This window comes from Cantharellus anzutake, assembly GCF_015039405.1.
Source record: "Cantharellus anzutake strain C23 chromosome Unknown EI90scaffold_33, whole genome shotgun sequence".
Classification (NCBI taxonomy): Eukaryota; Fungi; Basidiomycota; class Agaricomycetes; order Cantharellales; family Hydnaceae; genus Cantharellus; species Cantharellus anzutake.
In genome coordinates, this window is record NW_024066983.1 from 259685 (window position 1) to 272388 (window position 12704).

The following is a 12704-nucleotide window of genomic DNA, read 5'->3' on the forward strand; positions in this document are numbered from 1 at the left end:
TAAGTCCTACTGGTCCTGCTCATTTGTAATTTAAGGGCAGTCCAAGTGAAGAACGAATACGCATTATATCCGAACTCAGACGTCCATTGTTGAAGAAAGCGAACTACTCTATCATTGGCTGACCATTATGTAGCAGATTTGGCTCCGTCGCCCCGCGATCTATGTAAGTAACACTCGCCAAATACTCGGGCAGCCTCCGAAGCGCTCCGGGAAAGTTCTAGCATCGGCCAATTGCTCTCCCACGGGGTCATATTGCCTCCCAGTCAGGCCCAAGCCCGCAGTCGTAAATCCCCAGTTCTCATCCGACGGTTCATATACTTTATTTGTGTCGAGCCTGATGCAGTCAAGTCAGTTGCCCTTGTAATTCCGAGCCTCCTGACTTGCAGAGATAGCAGAATAGTACTGCAGATAGCCGGAACGGCTTTCGAACAAGAGAGATTTGGATTCGGAGTCGGTTCAAAGAGAATGGCAGAGGCCCACGGGGGGAACAGCCAGCCGCGGAGAGAAAAAGGATCGAAACATTCCCCCAAGGGTTCATTTATCGTCATGCAGCGCCGCACGGCGAGGTGAAGCTCGTCTCATGCACTGACAGTCTGACCGATCGGACCAACACCAGCACTGTAGCTCGGACTTACGATCCCATGCGCCATTAGCGCCTGCTCGCTATGATCACTGATGTGTCAGACGCAAGAGCGCTACTGTCGAACGAGGATTCGATTTCAAGCGGAGCGCTTAGAGAAATGAGCAAAAAGGGAAAGTCGAAGGTCTACGTTCCAGAATGAAAGCACTGTATTCCCCATTTAATGCAGAGCTGAAAAGAGGCGAAGAGTTCCTCAACTTTCTGTTTGATTATCCCGATACGCACACGCTCTGAACGATGTCTTTGGCATCTCGAACGACAGCAAAGGACCTCCTTACTCCTATCCACACGAAACCACCATCTCGAACAGGGCTTGATATGCAGATTTCAAAGTTGGGACAAAGAGGATGGCAAGAGGGAAATGTTATGAGCAGTTTAGGCGAAAGTATTCCCACGGTGAACTTGAACGCCTGGATCGTTCATTGTGGCCATTGGGGAAATGGGTGACGATCGAGCAATCGACCGAGCATTCGGGCCATCCTATAGTGTACGTTCGCTTAAGCATCATATTATGAGGTCCGGATGGGTGGTACTCTGGATACCAACGACCACGAACCGCATAGATTCATGGAACCTGATGTGAACGAATGAACGAACAAACAGACCGACGATGGTGTGGAGGCATTCCCAAAGCGAAGATATTTATGCCAGATGGATCAATACTCTACTAAGTACATGACAGAAGATCGTGTCGAGTTGGATGCAATCATTCAGTGGATTAGGGTTTTGAAAGTGGGAGGGGAATTGGTGTGATACAGTACACTAGAGACTTTGGGTGTGAATCCAGCTGCCAGCTATCCTCCAAGCGATGGCCAATGCGCTCACCATGTGTGGGAACAAGAATGTCGTTGCATTGTCTGAAGTGGGTTTCTGTAAGTCCAATTCGTTCACATAGCTCGACCCAAGGGAGGTACCTGGTTGTCAATGGTATTTCCATACAGGCACAGCTACAGCACTTGTGGCGCATTTCACTCATCATCGGGAAACTCGTCAGGGAACTGACGACGCTCAACAATCTCACGGAGCTTGAAAGCGCTCAAAGGAAGGAGCAGAGCAACAATAGAAGGTAGTATGAGGGCGACTGGATTGGCTTCCATGTTGTTTTTGTTTTCACCGTCGTTGCGTCCGTTCGATGCAAGCTTGCTGTGCAATGGAAAGGCACCTCTTCCTCAGTGTGGGTTCATTTCTGAATACCCCATTCCCCAACAAATTCTCGGACCATTCAATTCATGACTTACATTCAACGGAGTTGACCGATAAGTATTTCTCAAGTGAAGTCAATTTGACATCAGCATTTGTCAGTGTCACAGCTTAATGAGTCTCATTTACGTAATCTTATCGGAATCACACTTCCGCGAATGGATCCGAGCACCTCACATTCACATCTGTCTCTTGGTTCGCTCCCCTCCGATTAAGTAACGATGATCATTAATATGGTCAGTCTCTATCTGTTGTCCACTGCAGATAGAGATTTCTGTAGCCATATCAATGTGGCTTGGATGCTACGGGTGGCCGATCATCATTGATGGAGGATGGGAGTGAAAGGAAGCGAGCGATCCAAAAGATAGATGTCTACATGGGATGTTTCATTCGATTCGTGATTGATAAAAGAAACCTATCCGCAGTTGGTGTCGAAGTTCTAGAATCTTTGAGTAGTCAAGTGGTTCACACCAGCCTTGTAAGGAACCGATCTCAACACCAAAGGATGTTTCGCATCCATCCAGAGCTCATTAAAATACTTATACACGAGCCCATTCGATCGATAACGGGTAACCCGAACGACCCGGTGCACGAAGACAAATAGGGAGGGTAAAGATTTGCGTACCAACCTGGAGCATACTTGCTTTAGGATCGGGGGACAGACACACCACCGTCAGCATACGTGATTTCCCAACCCTATTTGGCATAACTTGGTTTGTTGGGGTTGCCCTCCTCCCGGTCGATTTGGTCAGGATGCCCGATGAAAGAGTGATGCGCACTTCCAATACAAGGCACATGGTATGCGGCAGCAAGCTCTGACAACTAATCAGAGTGAATCCTGTAAACAGAGATATGTAAGTATGGAATGAGGCCGATGCTGAACAAGTGTACCTATGAGGATCGGCTTCCGCGCGTTGCATCGTTAGGGGACTCGTGTGAGCCCGATCATTACATGTTGTCTTAGTAAGTAACCAAGTAAAATCTTATCTCACCTCAGTTCACGATAGTAGAATTGGGGAAAAGAGTGAAAAATCCTGGCGGCGAGTTGAGGTTTCCCAGAGAGTGGCGAACGAAAGCAGGGGATAAGGCCAGTTGGGCCGGATCTTGTAATTACTGCGCTAGTCTCGGCACCGCATGCGTTACCGCTCTGGGTTTTCGCGCAACCTATGGGTCAAGGCCGTACGCTGGATGTGATGCGGATGTACGCACTGAATTTTATTTGTTGAGGAGGTTTTGCTTCGTGTTTGTTTCGTTATGAGTTTTGTTTGCTCTGTGGGTTGCTCACCCCTATCAGCAAAGATACCAAGAGTTATTGAGAACAACGGCGCTATGGTCCCCAATGAAGATCTCCACAATTGCGCGCTCGAACAGCAGCATGGGAATCGCACAGCTTCGGGTATCCCTAATTTCCTTGCAGCTGCACATGAGATTATGCTAACCTCATCCTTGCTGAGGGGAATTGCACAAGGAAAGAGGTTTGGTAGCACGGTACCGGAGAATGGACAGGAAGTTTTAGGGTGAAGTTCTTCGAACGAACAATTAAATTTCCGTTCCTATCCTCTCCGTTGAAATTGACGATTGGTTTAGTATGCTGCTCATTCAAAACAACAAGGAGTCCGTAGCTAATGTACGCCAGGTTCTCACGCCTACTGCCAGCAATAATGATTATGTAAGTGGCGGTGAGAGGGGCAATCCTAATTTAGACTAATGAATTGATCAATCCCCGATCAATTCATTGGGATCAGAAGTTCCTCGTGATTCTTCAGAAAAGGTAAAACCTCTGTACCTTGCCCAGGTGAAACTCTCCAACAACCCGCGCACCTACAAGTGTGGTTACGCCAAGCTTTGGGCCATCCGACACAATATCGCTCAGGACCGAATCTTCGGCAACGGATGTCTGACAGAGGCTGGTAACCTGCCCAGCGAACTTGACTAAACTTGAGGACAGGTTAGGTCTATGACTTCGTAATAAGGACAGGTTAAGCCTGAGATTGCTGCTCATGTGAGCCACTATTCATTTACTTAGCTGTACTATAGCGGAGCTGCCCGAATTTGATTGTCATACTATGAGGTTGGTTCGACAACACTACATATAGAAAGCAGAATAGGACGTACACTTCGGCTCGCTCGTACGGCCGAACCATTCCCAATGATGCCTCGGGATGAGAAGATGGAAGACGTACAATATTCTTCTGCAGCGACCCCGCCATCTTCCTCCTCCGCCTCACCGAATAAAACACGACCCAGACTGAATCTGCGCAACTATCAGATGGAAGCAGTCCTTCATAGACTGAAGGAAGATCATAGCTTATGGGACTTGGTCCTCAAGAAAGCCGAGGGGGCCAATGCGGACCATAGTCCTATGTGGGACGCACTCCTTCAATTGGTTATGTGGGATATTGCTCGCTTTCTGGAGGAGGCGGGTGTGTATGTCGGTGAATTGGAGTTTGTCACGGGAAACCTCAGCGATGTGGGCGCAGGAAATGTATAGATTTGATCACAGACGCTCTCAAACAGAGCAAATGGATCCCCTTAATCGAGTTTGGTGTGTACCAACCAGCATTCGAGGCACCGGTCTTCATTGACCGATCGTACACACAGTGGGAACGAAGCTGCGCCGCGCTGGGGAAGACAATTATGATGAGTGCGCTCATTCTCATTCAACATCGACTTCATTTCATACTTACGCATGACTGTTTACAGGCTTGATCTCCAAGAAGGTAAGTCTGAGAATTGAAATCTTTTCCGGGGCGCTGATTCGTTGTCAGATCTTGCTGACGCATATCGTACACCCTTTATTGGTGGTGCACCTCACGCTTTCATTGGGCATCTCGACCAAATCGACCGGGAGGCGGACTCCTTCCACAGTCCACGTTATGCAAAATTCCTCTCAGTAGTCCAAAGCTCTGGAGCCGGAAAATCACGCATGCTAACAGAGGTGAGTTTATCTCCTCATCTCGAAAGGAATCGCGATTACAATTGCTCTAGGTTGGCAGACAACTCTTTACCCTCCCTATATGTCTTCGTAGACCGGGTAGACCGGGTTACCCGTTATCGGATGCACTTGTCTCTGACTATTTCCGCGAGCTCAATTCTCAGTGCCACGGCTTAAATGATTCGAGCACACTTTCGGGCGCGGCTAGTTTCCTTACAGCTGCATATGAGACTATGCTAGCTTCGCTTCGAAAAATCCTCGACGAGGAGAATTGCACAGGAGCAGAGATTCTCAGTCGTTGGCACCAGAGAATGGAGGGAGATGACATAGGAAATTTTCGGGTGGAGTTCTTCAACGTCGTGATGAATCGAACCAAAGAGGTAAATCTCTGTTTTTCTCCTTTCTGCTGCAATTGATGAATGTCGGTTCAGCTGCGAGCATATTATGACGAAAATCCGGGAAATAGGGTCGAGGGGGAGAGCCCGGTCAAGCTGGCCAGGAGCTATTATGAGAAAGATGCAAAAAACGCCGCCGACAACCTCATGGGATTCATCAAGACCCTTACCTCTGGTGATCCACTATGCGTGATATACTTCGACGAAGCTCACGAGTTGGGGACATGCTTCTGGATCATGTCGCTTTTATTGCAAAACCAACCCAAATTCGTAAGAATGTGGTACATCTTTCTGGAGACGGAATCAAGCGTGAAACATTTTCCACCTCGTCCAAAAGATGTGACTTCCCTAAGACTCATAGCGGAACTACGTCGATTTGACCTCCCCTACTTTGCTCTTGGGTTTGATCAGTATGCCATCGAGCAGGCCAAAGCCCCGACACTCGTCAAGATGGGTGATTTGGAAACGATAAAACATATCAGTCAATATGGGCGGCCTTTGTATGTCCTTTCCTCCAAATCATAGGCTCAACTAACCACTCGCCCCTGGCCAGGTGGCGCACAATGTTTCCCAAGCTGGGTGACGGACTGGTGAAACTTGCGGCTTACAAGCTCACCGCCGGTAAAGGATTCTTTGCTATGAATTTGCATCATGTTCTTTCCGTTCTTGCACAGCGGCTCTGCCTTAATCTTGTTCTAGCGAGTGCCTGGGCCTCTGAGTTAGCCGTCCAGGGCGTCTCCCGTCACATGAGACTTCTCACAGGCTTCAAGTTCTCGGCCGACAATGCAATCTTTTGCACCCATTCGCCATCGGAACCGATTCTGGCTATGGGCGCTGCACGAATATTGTACCATCCTCGCGCGCCCAAAGGGCGGCTACCTTCAGTACTGCAGACGTTGAGCAAGAGTTTCTGCTCTGAAGGCTTGATCGAAAGGGGCCGTCGGGGTGAACTTGCTGCCCGCTTCCTTCTCCTCATCGCGCGCGACTATGCGGCTCCAATTGACAACGAGGGACACCGAAACCTGCTGAAACCAGTTCGCCTGCTGGATGTCCTCCGAATGCTTTTCGGCGACAATGACTGGTGTGATCAGAGCTTCAAAACGGCTTTCAGTGATGCCTTTGTCAATTTCACACACTGGAGCGTCACAAAGGACTTCTTACTTAAGACGCCTTCTCGGTAGTTATTCCTTGCATGCTCGTTCACATGTTTTACTAACCGAGAGCTCCTCAGGAAATTACTTTCCAACCTCTGGGCTCGGGGGGTCATATTGCAGTGCTGCTTCAATCAAACATCCACCGATTTTTTGTGCCCGGTTTATTTTGGCTCTGTGGAACCTGACGCTATCTTTGATTGCGACCAGCTGTCGGGGCTCGTCGTTCAAGTCAAGAATCAAAAGAAAGGGGATGCTGGCACCCAAAAAAAACTGCGACTTGCCGGAATCATTTGTAACCCACGTCCTTATCTCACCCTGTTGATGGAGCTTGGTACTGAGTCCCAGCACGAAGGGGGCGGGCTAGTCAAGCAGTACCCCCCGGAACATTCCCAACCCCCTGAATATGAACGATCAAAGGGAGAGTACCAACATGCTTCACACGATTTATCCCGGCAATATCCAGAGGATGACGAACACTTGGAAGTGCTGGAGGCAGATGTTCAAGCCAAAGAGCCAGAAAAGGGCTCATATAACTGCTACACGGTCTCTGCCCGAGGCGCAAGCTCTAAGACCTACAACATACTAAAGGAGGCGGGAATTGAGCAGGAATTTGGGACCTTATTCAGCAGCGTTGCACCTCGGGAATCGCCTAGTGAGGATGAGATTGCTCCAATGTGGCCTTCGAATCACTTCGGGCATGACGTCTCACAGAACCACTGGATGGCCGATTATCCGCTTCAGTGAAAGAGGATTTCCTGTCTAGAGTCCGTCTGTTGAAACTTCTCTGAATGTAAATTAACACGAGAATCCAAATGTACATTTAGGTGATAGAAAGACTTTTGCTTTGAAGACGATCATCAGCTCAATGACGCATTGTTATCTCGAAGAAGTGCAATCATGCAAGTCGTGGTATCTACCAAGTTGGGATCAATGGTTATCGGGACAGAGTCAGACGCCACAACAGGATATCGGTCGGTCGGTCGGTCGTTCGTTCGTTCCCCAGCAAGTGAAACATTTTGTTGAACAAACAGTGTGAAAAGCTCCTTACTTGCCGAATATTCTCCAGGCTTGGGTAACCGTGACATCGAGAGATAAAGTTACGCTATTTGAAAACAGATAACAGTCCATTCGCACATCGCCGTCATCAATTCAGCTCGGCCATGCGTACCGAAGCCTCAATCTTTCGAGCGTAACCGTTCTTCAGCTCGCTCGCGCTCATCGTTGAGCGCGGAAACTTTATCCTCATTCGTTGCGTTGTATGCGACAAGTGTTTGATTGAACCTGTCGATAATTGAGTAACTATACGCCGCCCTAGGTCAGAAGGAAAAAGGAAACGATTTACGGATTCTCTGGTGCTTTCTGGAATTTCTTGAAGAGGAGTTCTCTATATTGAGTGGATCGTAAACCAGGATGCTGCATTGAGCAATATTAAGGAAACCTCGGGAACTGCAAGTTGATAAATGACTCGCCTCCTGCTTTATTTCGGGAAGTTCCCGCTTCAGGTACGTCTCGAATGCGGCCTAAACCCCCTCAGTGGATCAGAAGGGCGACAGGATAGGGAACCACGCACTTTGAAACGTCGCTACGGAACGAGGGGGAATGTAAGCGGGAGAACTGTGAAAGGTGAATCGACACTCCATACTTCCGGATGAGCCTCGAGCTTGGCCGCCTGCTGCCCAAGAGATGCTTTATCTGTCTTGGCTGTCACAAGCGTCATCATCTCAAGAGCTTCGTCCAACCCTGTTGCAGTATAACTCTCGATTGCTTCGCCCTCTCCTGAATCATCTTTCTCCTTGGATTCACCCTTTTCAGAGGAGGCCTCCAGTGAGTCAGAAACGGAACCAATACCACCCCCTACTGCAATCGCGCCTGGACCAGCGGGTCTAGAAGGCGTGGCGGACTTCTTGCCCGTTGATCCCGCACCCTTCGTGGCCTTTGGTGTGGGTTTCTTTGTCGGTATCGATGCCTCTTCCTCGGCCTAAAGAAAGGATATTTGTTCACATAGGGAAATATGTAATAAAATAGGAGAGATGACATGACGCACTATCAATCGAGCGTTCTCAGCTTTACGTGCAGCATCGGCTGCTTTCTTCGCGTCCTTCTCCTCTCTCGACTTGTTTGCCCGTTTCGTGCCTTTGGACCAATCTTCGGCTTCCTTCTTCTCCTGTTAGAAACCCAACAAGCACATGAGCTCCCTTTATCTCCCGTACACACTCTGCGTCTCGAACAGTGCCAAGCTCACTTTCTCGGCGGCAGCAGCAGCCTTTTTCTTTTCCTCGTTTTCCGCCTTTCTAGCATTCCCTTGTTCTTTCTTAGAGTTGGCACCTTTAGGTGGCATTCTTATTTGATCACTTTCACCAACAAGTATTGTCGTTCGTTATCAAAGATTAAAGCTGAGAAAGTGCCGGAAGGATCAGGTGGGTGGTTGTGGCGATGCTAATCGGCGATTCAATTCAAATCTATCATTTCTCCATTGCCTCAAGGCATCGGTATGGCACCTGAGAAGTGACTTGCCTTTTCATTCGCACCCAACAAATTCCCCCTTTTGCTATCCCACTACTGGGAATACTGTAACCCCCTCCACTACCTCAGCCTTTCTCCCCTATTAGTTCTAATCACCGTAACACCCTATAATCGTTAATCGATCATGAGTATCTCCAAATGGGCTGTCGGTTCCGCCTATGGTCCCGTTCTTACGTCGACGGAGCTATACCTCCTCCAAGCAGCGGATGGATGTAAAGGGCTAGAACTCAACCCCATCCTCAACCATTCGTTGAAGAGTTTCCATTTGGTGTTCAACCTTGCGAATGGTGAGGTTTTTTTTTCCGAAAGATTCCTAGCATATATCCCTCCCCCTTGGTTGAGGCGACCAACGTGTCGCTGGGGGACGATGGGAAATGACAAGTGGTGGCTCCGGTGCCCGTCTACTGCGGGGCTGGGCAGCCTAACCATTCCTTGTCCTCTCACGATCTCTCCACTTCCCTCCTAATGCTGCGAAACTTACCGATCCCCCTCCCGCCTTCTCTCTCCCAACACACTCCTTTAACAGGCATGACAGGAGGGTATGACAACGCCGATCCGGATAAGGATCTCGCTTTTACGCAGGGAGATCAGCCTGCTACGATCCCCCGGGTCTCCGAACTTTACGTCATCGCCAAAATTTCTCCTTGGGTGGCGACCGTTACAGCCAGTCAGCCAAAACGTGGTGTAACGTTAGGAGATGTGATCAACTGCGTTTGGTCGACGTCAGTTTTATTTATCTTATTATTTTTATCATTTTCTTCCGGAATTCCCCATTCCTGCTCCTCATTACTCCCCAATCCGTATCATTTTAATGGCCGGGTCCCTTTCTGACTCTGCCTTCCAACTAGATACGGGGAAAATACTATCACCGAAGCCGAGTGGTCTTCCCTTGGTGTCCGTGAACAGGAACGTGTCAAGCGAGCATCCGTGAATAACCAAATAAATTCCAATCCCAGCATGGGCTGGAACGGCGGATACCCTTTCAGCCCTTCCACAATGGATGCGAAAAATTTCAGACGCTCAGATTGGCTTCGAGACAAGATGTGCGTTTTTTCACTTTTTCCCGGTTTCTCCCCGATTGTAGGCGGAACTGATAGATTGATCTATTTTGTAGTTTCTTTGACGGGATAGAGATTGATGATGAGTACGCCGTTAAGCGACTTGGTTTTAAAGCACCCAATGTCTTCGTTATGTCCTTCTGCGGATAAACGCTGTCCACCCGAGTCCGTTGCCATCGCCTTAGTATGCTCCCCTGTTTCTGCCGTCCCCTGACGCCCGATAATGACACATATATGACTTCATGATCCTCTACCCCTACCGTATGTCTTTGTACCTATCTGGAATACCGCTTGGTTTTATGGAACAAACACAATGACAACTGTTTTTTCCCGAGAATGAAGCATTCTCCTTCTGGTTTACTAGTGGTCCGCCTCTTCGCCATGTCTTTGATATGAGATACCACTCGGTATATTGCATTGATCCCGACCAATGGGTGTGCGCACATTAAGAATTTAAGAATTAACCAGAAAGCAACGACCAATTCTGTTACCGAGGATTAGGGAAAAAGAGGTTTCTCTATCAATGGGTACTCCTCGCTACGCGCGGGTTAATTACGAGTTTCTCGAGCTCTGGGATCCCAGCCTCTGTTTCTGAGGATTGCTTGGCAAGCATGAGTCCGACTCCTTAACGGGATTAGTTGTTCACATCTCTGAGCAGTTCGCAGGATGTATGCTGTGCATTATGGATTAGATACTGCGATGACTGCCTACTTCAGCCGGAGTTACGTGGGCTATGCAGCGCGGCATACAAATGCACACAAAGGCGCTCAGCGAATGAACTACATGCGGCCGGCATACAAATACCTCGTAAATTTGTTTCAAGATTCATGCTGCTAATAGTTAGCCTCGTCCCCGGCCCCTGGTGGCGGTGTTGACAACAAACACGTACACCAACACAACCACAACACATCAATTCAATACTCCTGTGGTCACACCCACCAGAGAGTCTGGCACCGAGACTAGCTAAGGGATTTATTGGGAATCCTGGTTATGTTCGATAATTTGGCGGGACCAAGCGTGTTTACGCGCCATTGATTCATTCTGTGGTGTAGCGGAGTTGGCCGAATTCATTTGTTCATTTGTCCATGGACGAAGACTCTATCTAATGTTACGATGTCATAAAGGCTGGAGTTCTGCCTAGACGAAGACCGCAACGCATACCTCTGGTAATCCCATCAATCACTAGCATCCCCGATTTATGCACCCTCAGTCTTGTTTCTCGTTCCATTTCTCCGCTCACTTATTCAAATCCTTCAGCGTCGATATTCGTCCAGCAGAGCGATAAGTTGGCAATTCCCCAAAGTTCGACGCTGAAGCGTGGATGGCTACTAGCTCATCAGATCCAGTGGGTTACTCACTGGACAAGTCCTGACACTCACCATTTAGCTGGTACCAATGGCCTGCAGCTCAGGTTGATGCCAAGTCTTTGCGCCTGCTTCGGAGTTGATAAATAGAGTGCCAAATCTCAAGTTTAGCGGTATCCTCCCGCCCACGGACATTTCTGGCGACTAGGACGATTCATTCTCAAAGCAGTGGACCTGGATCCAATCATCAATCTATCGGGACAAATCCGCTCCATTGTTTGCGTGTAGTATCTGGCGCACCCGGATACATGTTTGACTGTTCTTCTGTGGTGCTGGGAGACGGAGCTAAGGCGTTGACTTTGCTGAGGCTCTCGCTTCTAAACGGCTTTTTGGAATTGTTCATTGACGGCCGACGCGGAGTGTTTGAAACTCCCGCTCCCCCCCATCTCTCCATATCCGAGTGATGGTTTCCTTTTCAAGCTTCACCATCCCAGATTAAAGTAGCTCGAGTTTCATTCCCGCCATAGGCTCGATATGCGACCTTTTCTTAGAAACAATCCAGGAATCACTCGGTTTGTCTGCAGCGGAAGCACCGCAGAATCCTTGTCGGCTTGTGCATCCGCGGAGTCGGTGGTGTTCATGGACCAGGCAAGTGAAGTGCCATGCGTAGGTGCCCGCGCAATCTTGCCAATCTTGATAGGCTTTTCCATCTCCAATTGGGCATTCTGGACGGTCCTGTGCTGCGCGGTGGCTTCTCGGAGTGTCTGCACGCATTGCCGTCGTTTGAGTCCCTTTCCTGCTCCGGGAACTCTTTGTCAACGATTGCGACAATAGTTAGTGCACTACGCCAGGACGGAAGCCCAACGATATTAGCAACCCCATCTACTCACAGATGTAGCTGACATATTCCATCCCGATTGCAGGGATATTCGTGCAGTTTCCCGTTGCTGAAGTCGTTGGACCGCCTTTTCGCTTCATTTCGCTCCCACCGTCTCCAGTGGTGAAGCATTCAGGCAGTTGATGGGTGTCCAGGGACGAATTTATCACGGCTACCATGTCCGACTCCGTGGAGTTGCCACGACTCCATGAGTGGGCAAACACCGTCCGGTCCTTAATCGGTGAGCGAGTTCGTCAATTCCTGAACCGTGCGCCGAGTACGCCGAAGATCCAAAGGGCTAGATTACATAGGTCCGCCTTATGGTCTCGATTTAGAAGTGATTGTTGAGCAATACCTGGATAGGTCGTGCTTCGTAGAGGTTTGACCGCGAGTCAAGGGGAGAGGTGCACGACGGCGATGGGGGACTAACCGCGCAAGTGCCGTATGATGGCCAGGGGATGGCCCCGTGGAAGTCCGGTCCATTCCGTCTCTTCTAGGAACTTGATACTTGCTACTCTCCACTTGCCTTTATGGCTACGCGGTGTTGTCTCCTATCAGTATGAATTCCCCCAAAAGCCTTAGTAGCACCTACACAATGGAGGAATATCTTTCGATATG

General features: G+C 49.0%; 5 protein-coding genes across 5 annotated transcripts; 2 read left to right on the top strand and 3 right to left on the bottom strand.

The window, feature by feature from the left end:
• Positions 1-1222: 1222 nt before the first annotated feature.
• EI90DRAFT_1479994 (uncharacterized protein) lies at positions 1223-1896 on the bottom strand. The gene is made up of 3 exons (XM_039051827.1): positions 1879-1896; positions 1620-1804; positions 1223-1468 (listed from the first exon to the last, which is right to left on the bottom strand). The coding sequence occupies exons 2-3, from the start codon at positions 1735-1737 to the stop codon at positions 1359-1361; spliced, it is 228 nt and encodes a 75-aa protein (XP_038914506.1). The 5' UTR covers positions 1738-1804; positions 1879-1896; the 3' UTR covers positions 1223-1358.
• A 1714-nt stretch (positions 1897-3610) lies between these two features.
• Positions 3611-7129, top strand: EI90DRAFT_3063695 (uncharacterized protein). The gene is made up of 7 exons (XM_039060744.1): positions 3611-4267; positions 4321-4385; positions 4609-4778; positions 4829-5155; positions 5207-5670; positions 5724-6347; positions 6402-7129. The coding sequence occupies exons 1-7, from the start codon at positions 3990-3992 to the stop codon at positions 7066-7068; spliced, it is 2595 nt and encodes an 864-aa protein (XP_038914507.1). The 5' UTR covers positions 3611-3989; the 3' UTR covers positions 7069-7129.
• EI90DRAFT_3063697 (uncharacterized protein) lies at positions 7079-7427 on the bottom strand (the record flags this gene model as incomplete). The annotated part of the gene is made up of 1 exon (XM_039060745.1): positions 7079-7427. A coding segment is annotated over exon 1 (223 nt), but the record flags the coding sequence as incomplete, so codon positions are not given.
• Positions 7079-8761, bottom strand: EI90DRAFT_3281243 (uncharacterized protein). Its single transcript, XM_039066809.1, has 7 exons — positions 8567-8761; positions 8369-8488; positions 7967-8302; positions 7895-7906; positions 7794-7844; positions 7667-7737; positions 7079-7605 (listed from the first exon to the last, which is right to left on the bottom strand). The coding sequence occupies exons 1-7, from the start codon at positions 8660-8662 to the stop codon at positions 7500-7502; spliced, it is 792 nt and encodes a 263-aa protein (XP_038914509.1). The 5' UTR covers positions 8663-8761; the 3' UTR covers positions 7079-7499.
• Positions 8634-10108, top strand: EI90DRAFT_1480556 (uncharacterized protein). The gene is made up of 5 exons (XM_039051829.1): positions 8634-8741; positions 8808-9134; positions 9383-9569; positions 9696-9890; positions 9962-10108. The coding sequence occupies exons 2-5, from the start codon at positions 8972-8974 to the stop codon at positions 10053-10055; spliced, it is 639 nt and encodes a 212-aa protein (XP_038914510.1). The 5' UTR covers positions 8634-8741; positions 8808-8971; the 3' UTR covers positions 10056-10108.
• The last annotated feature ends 2596 nt before the right edge of the window (positions 10109-12704 follow it).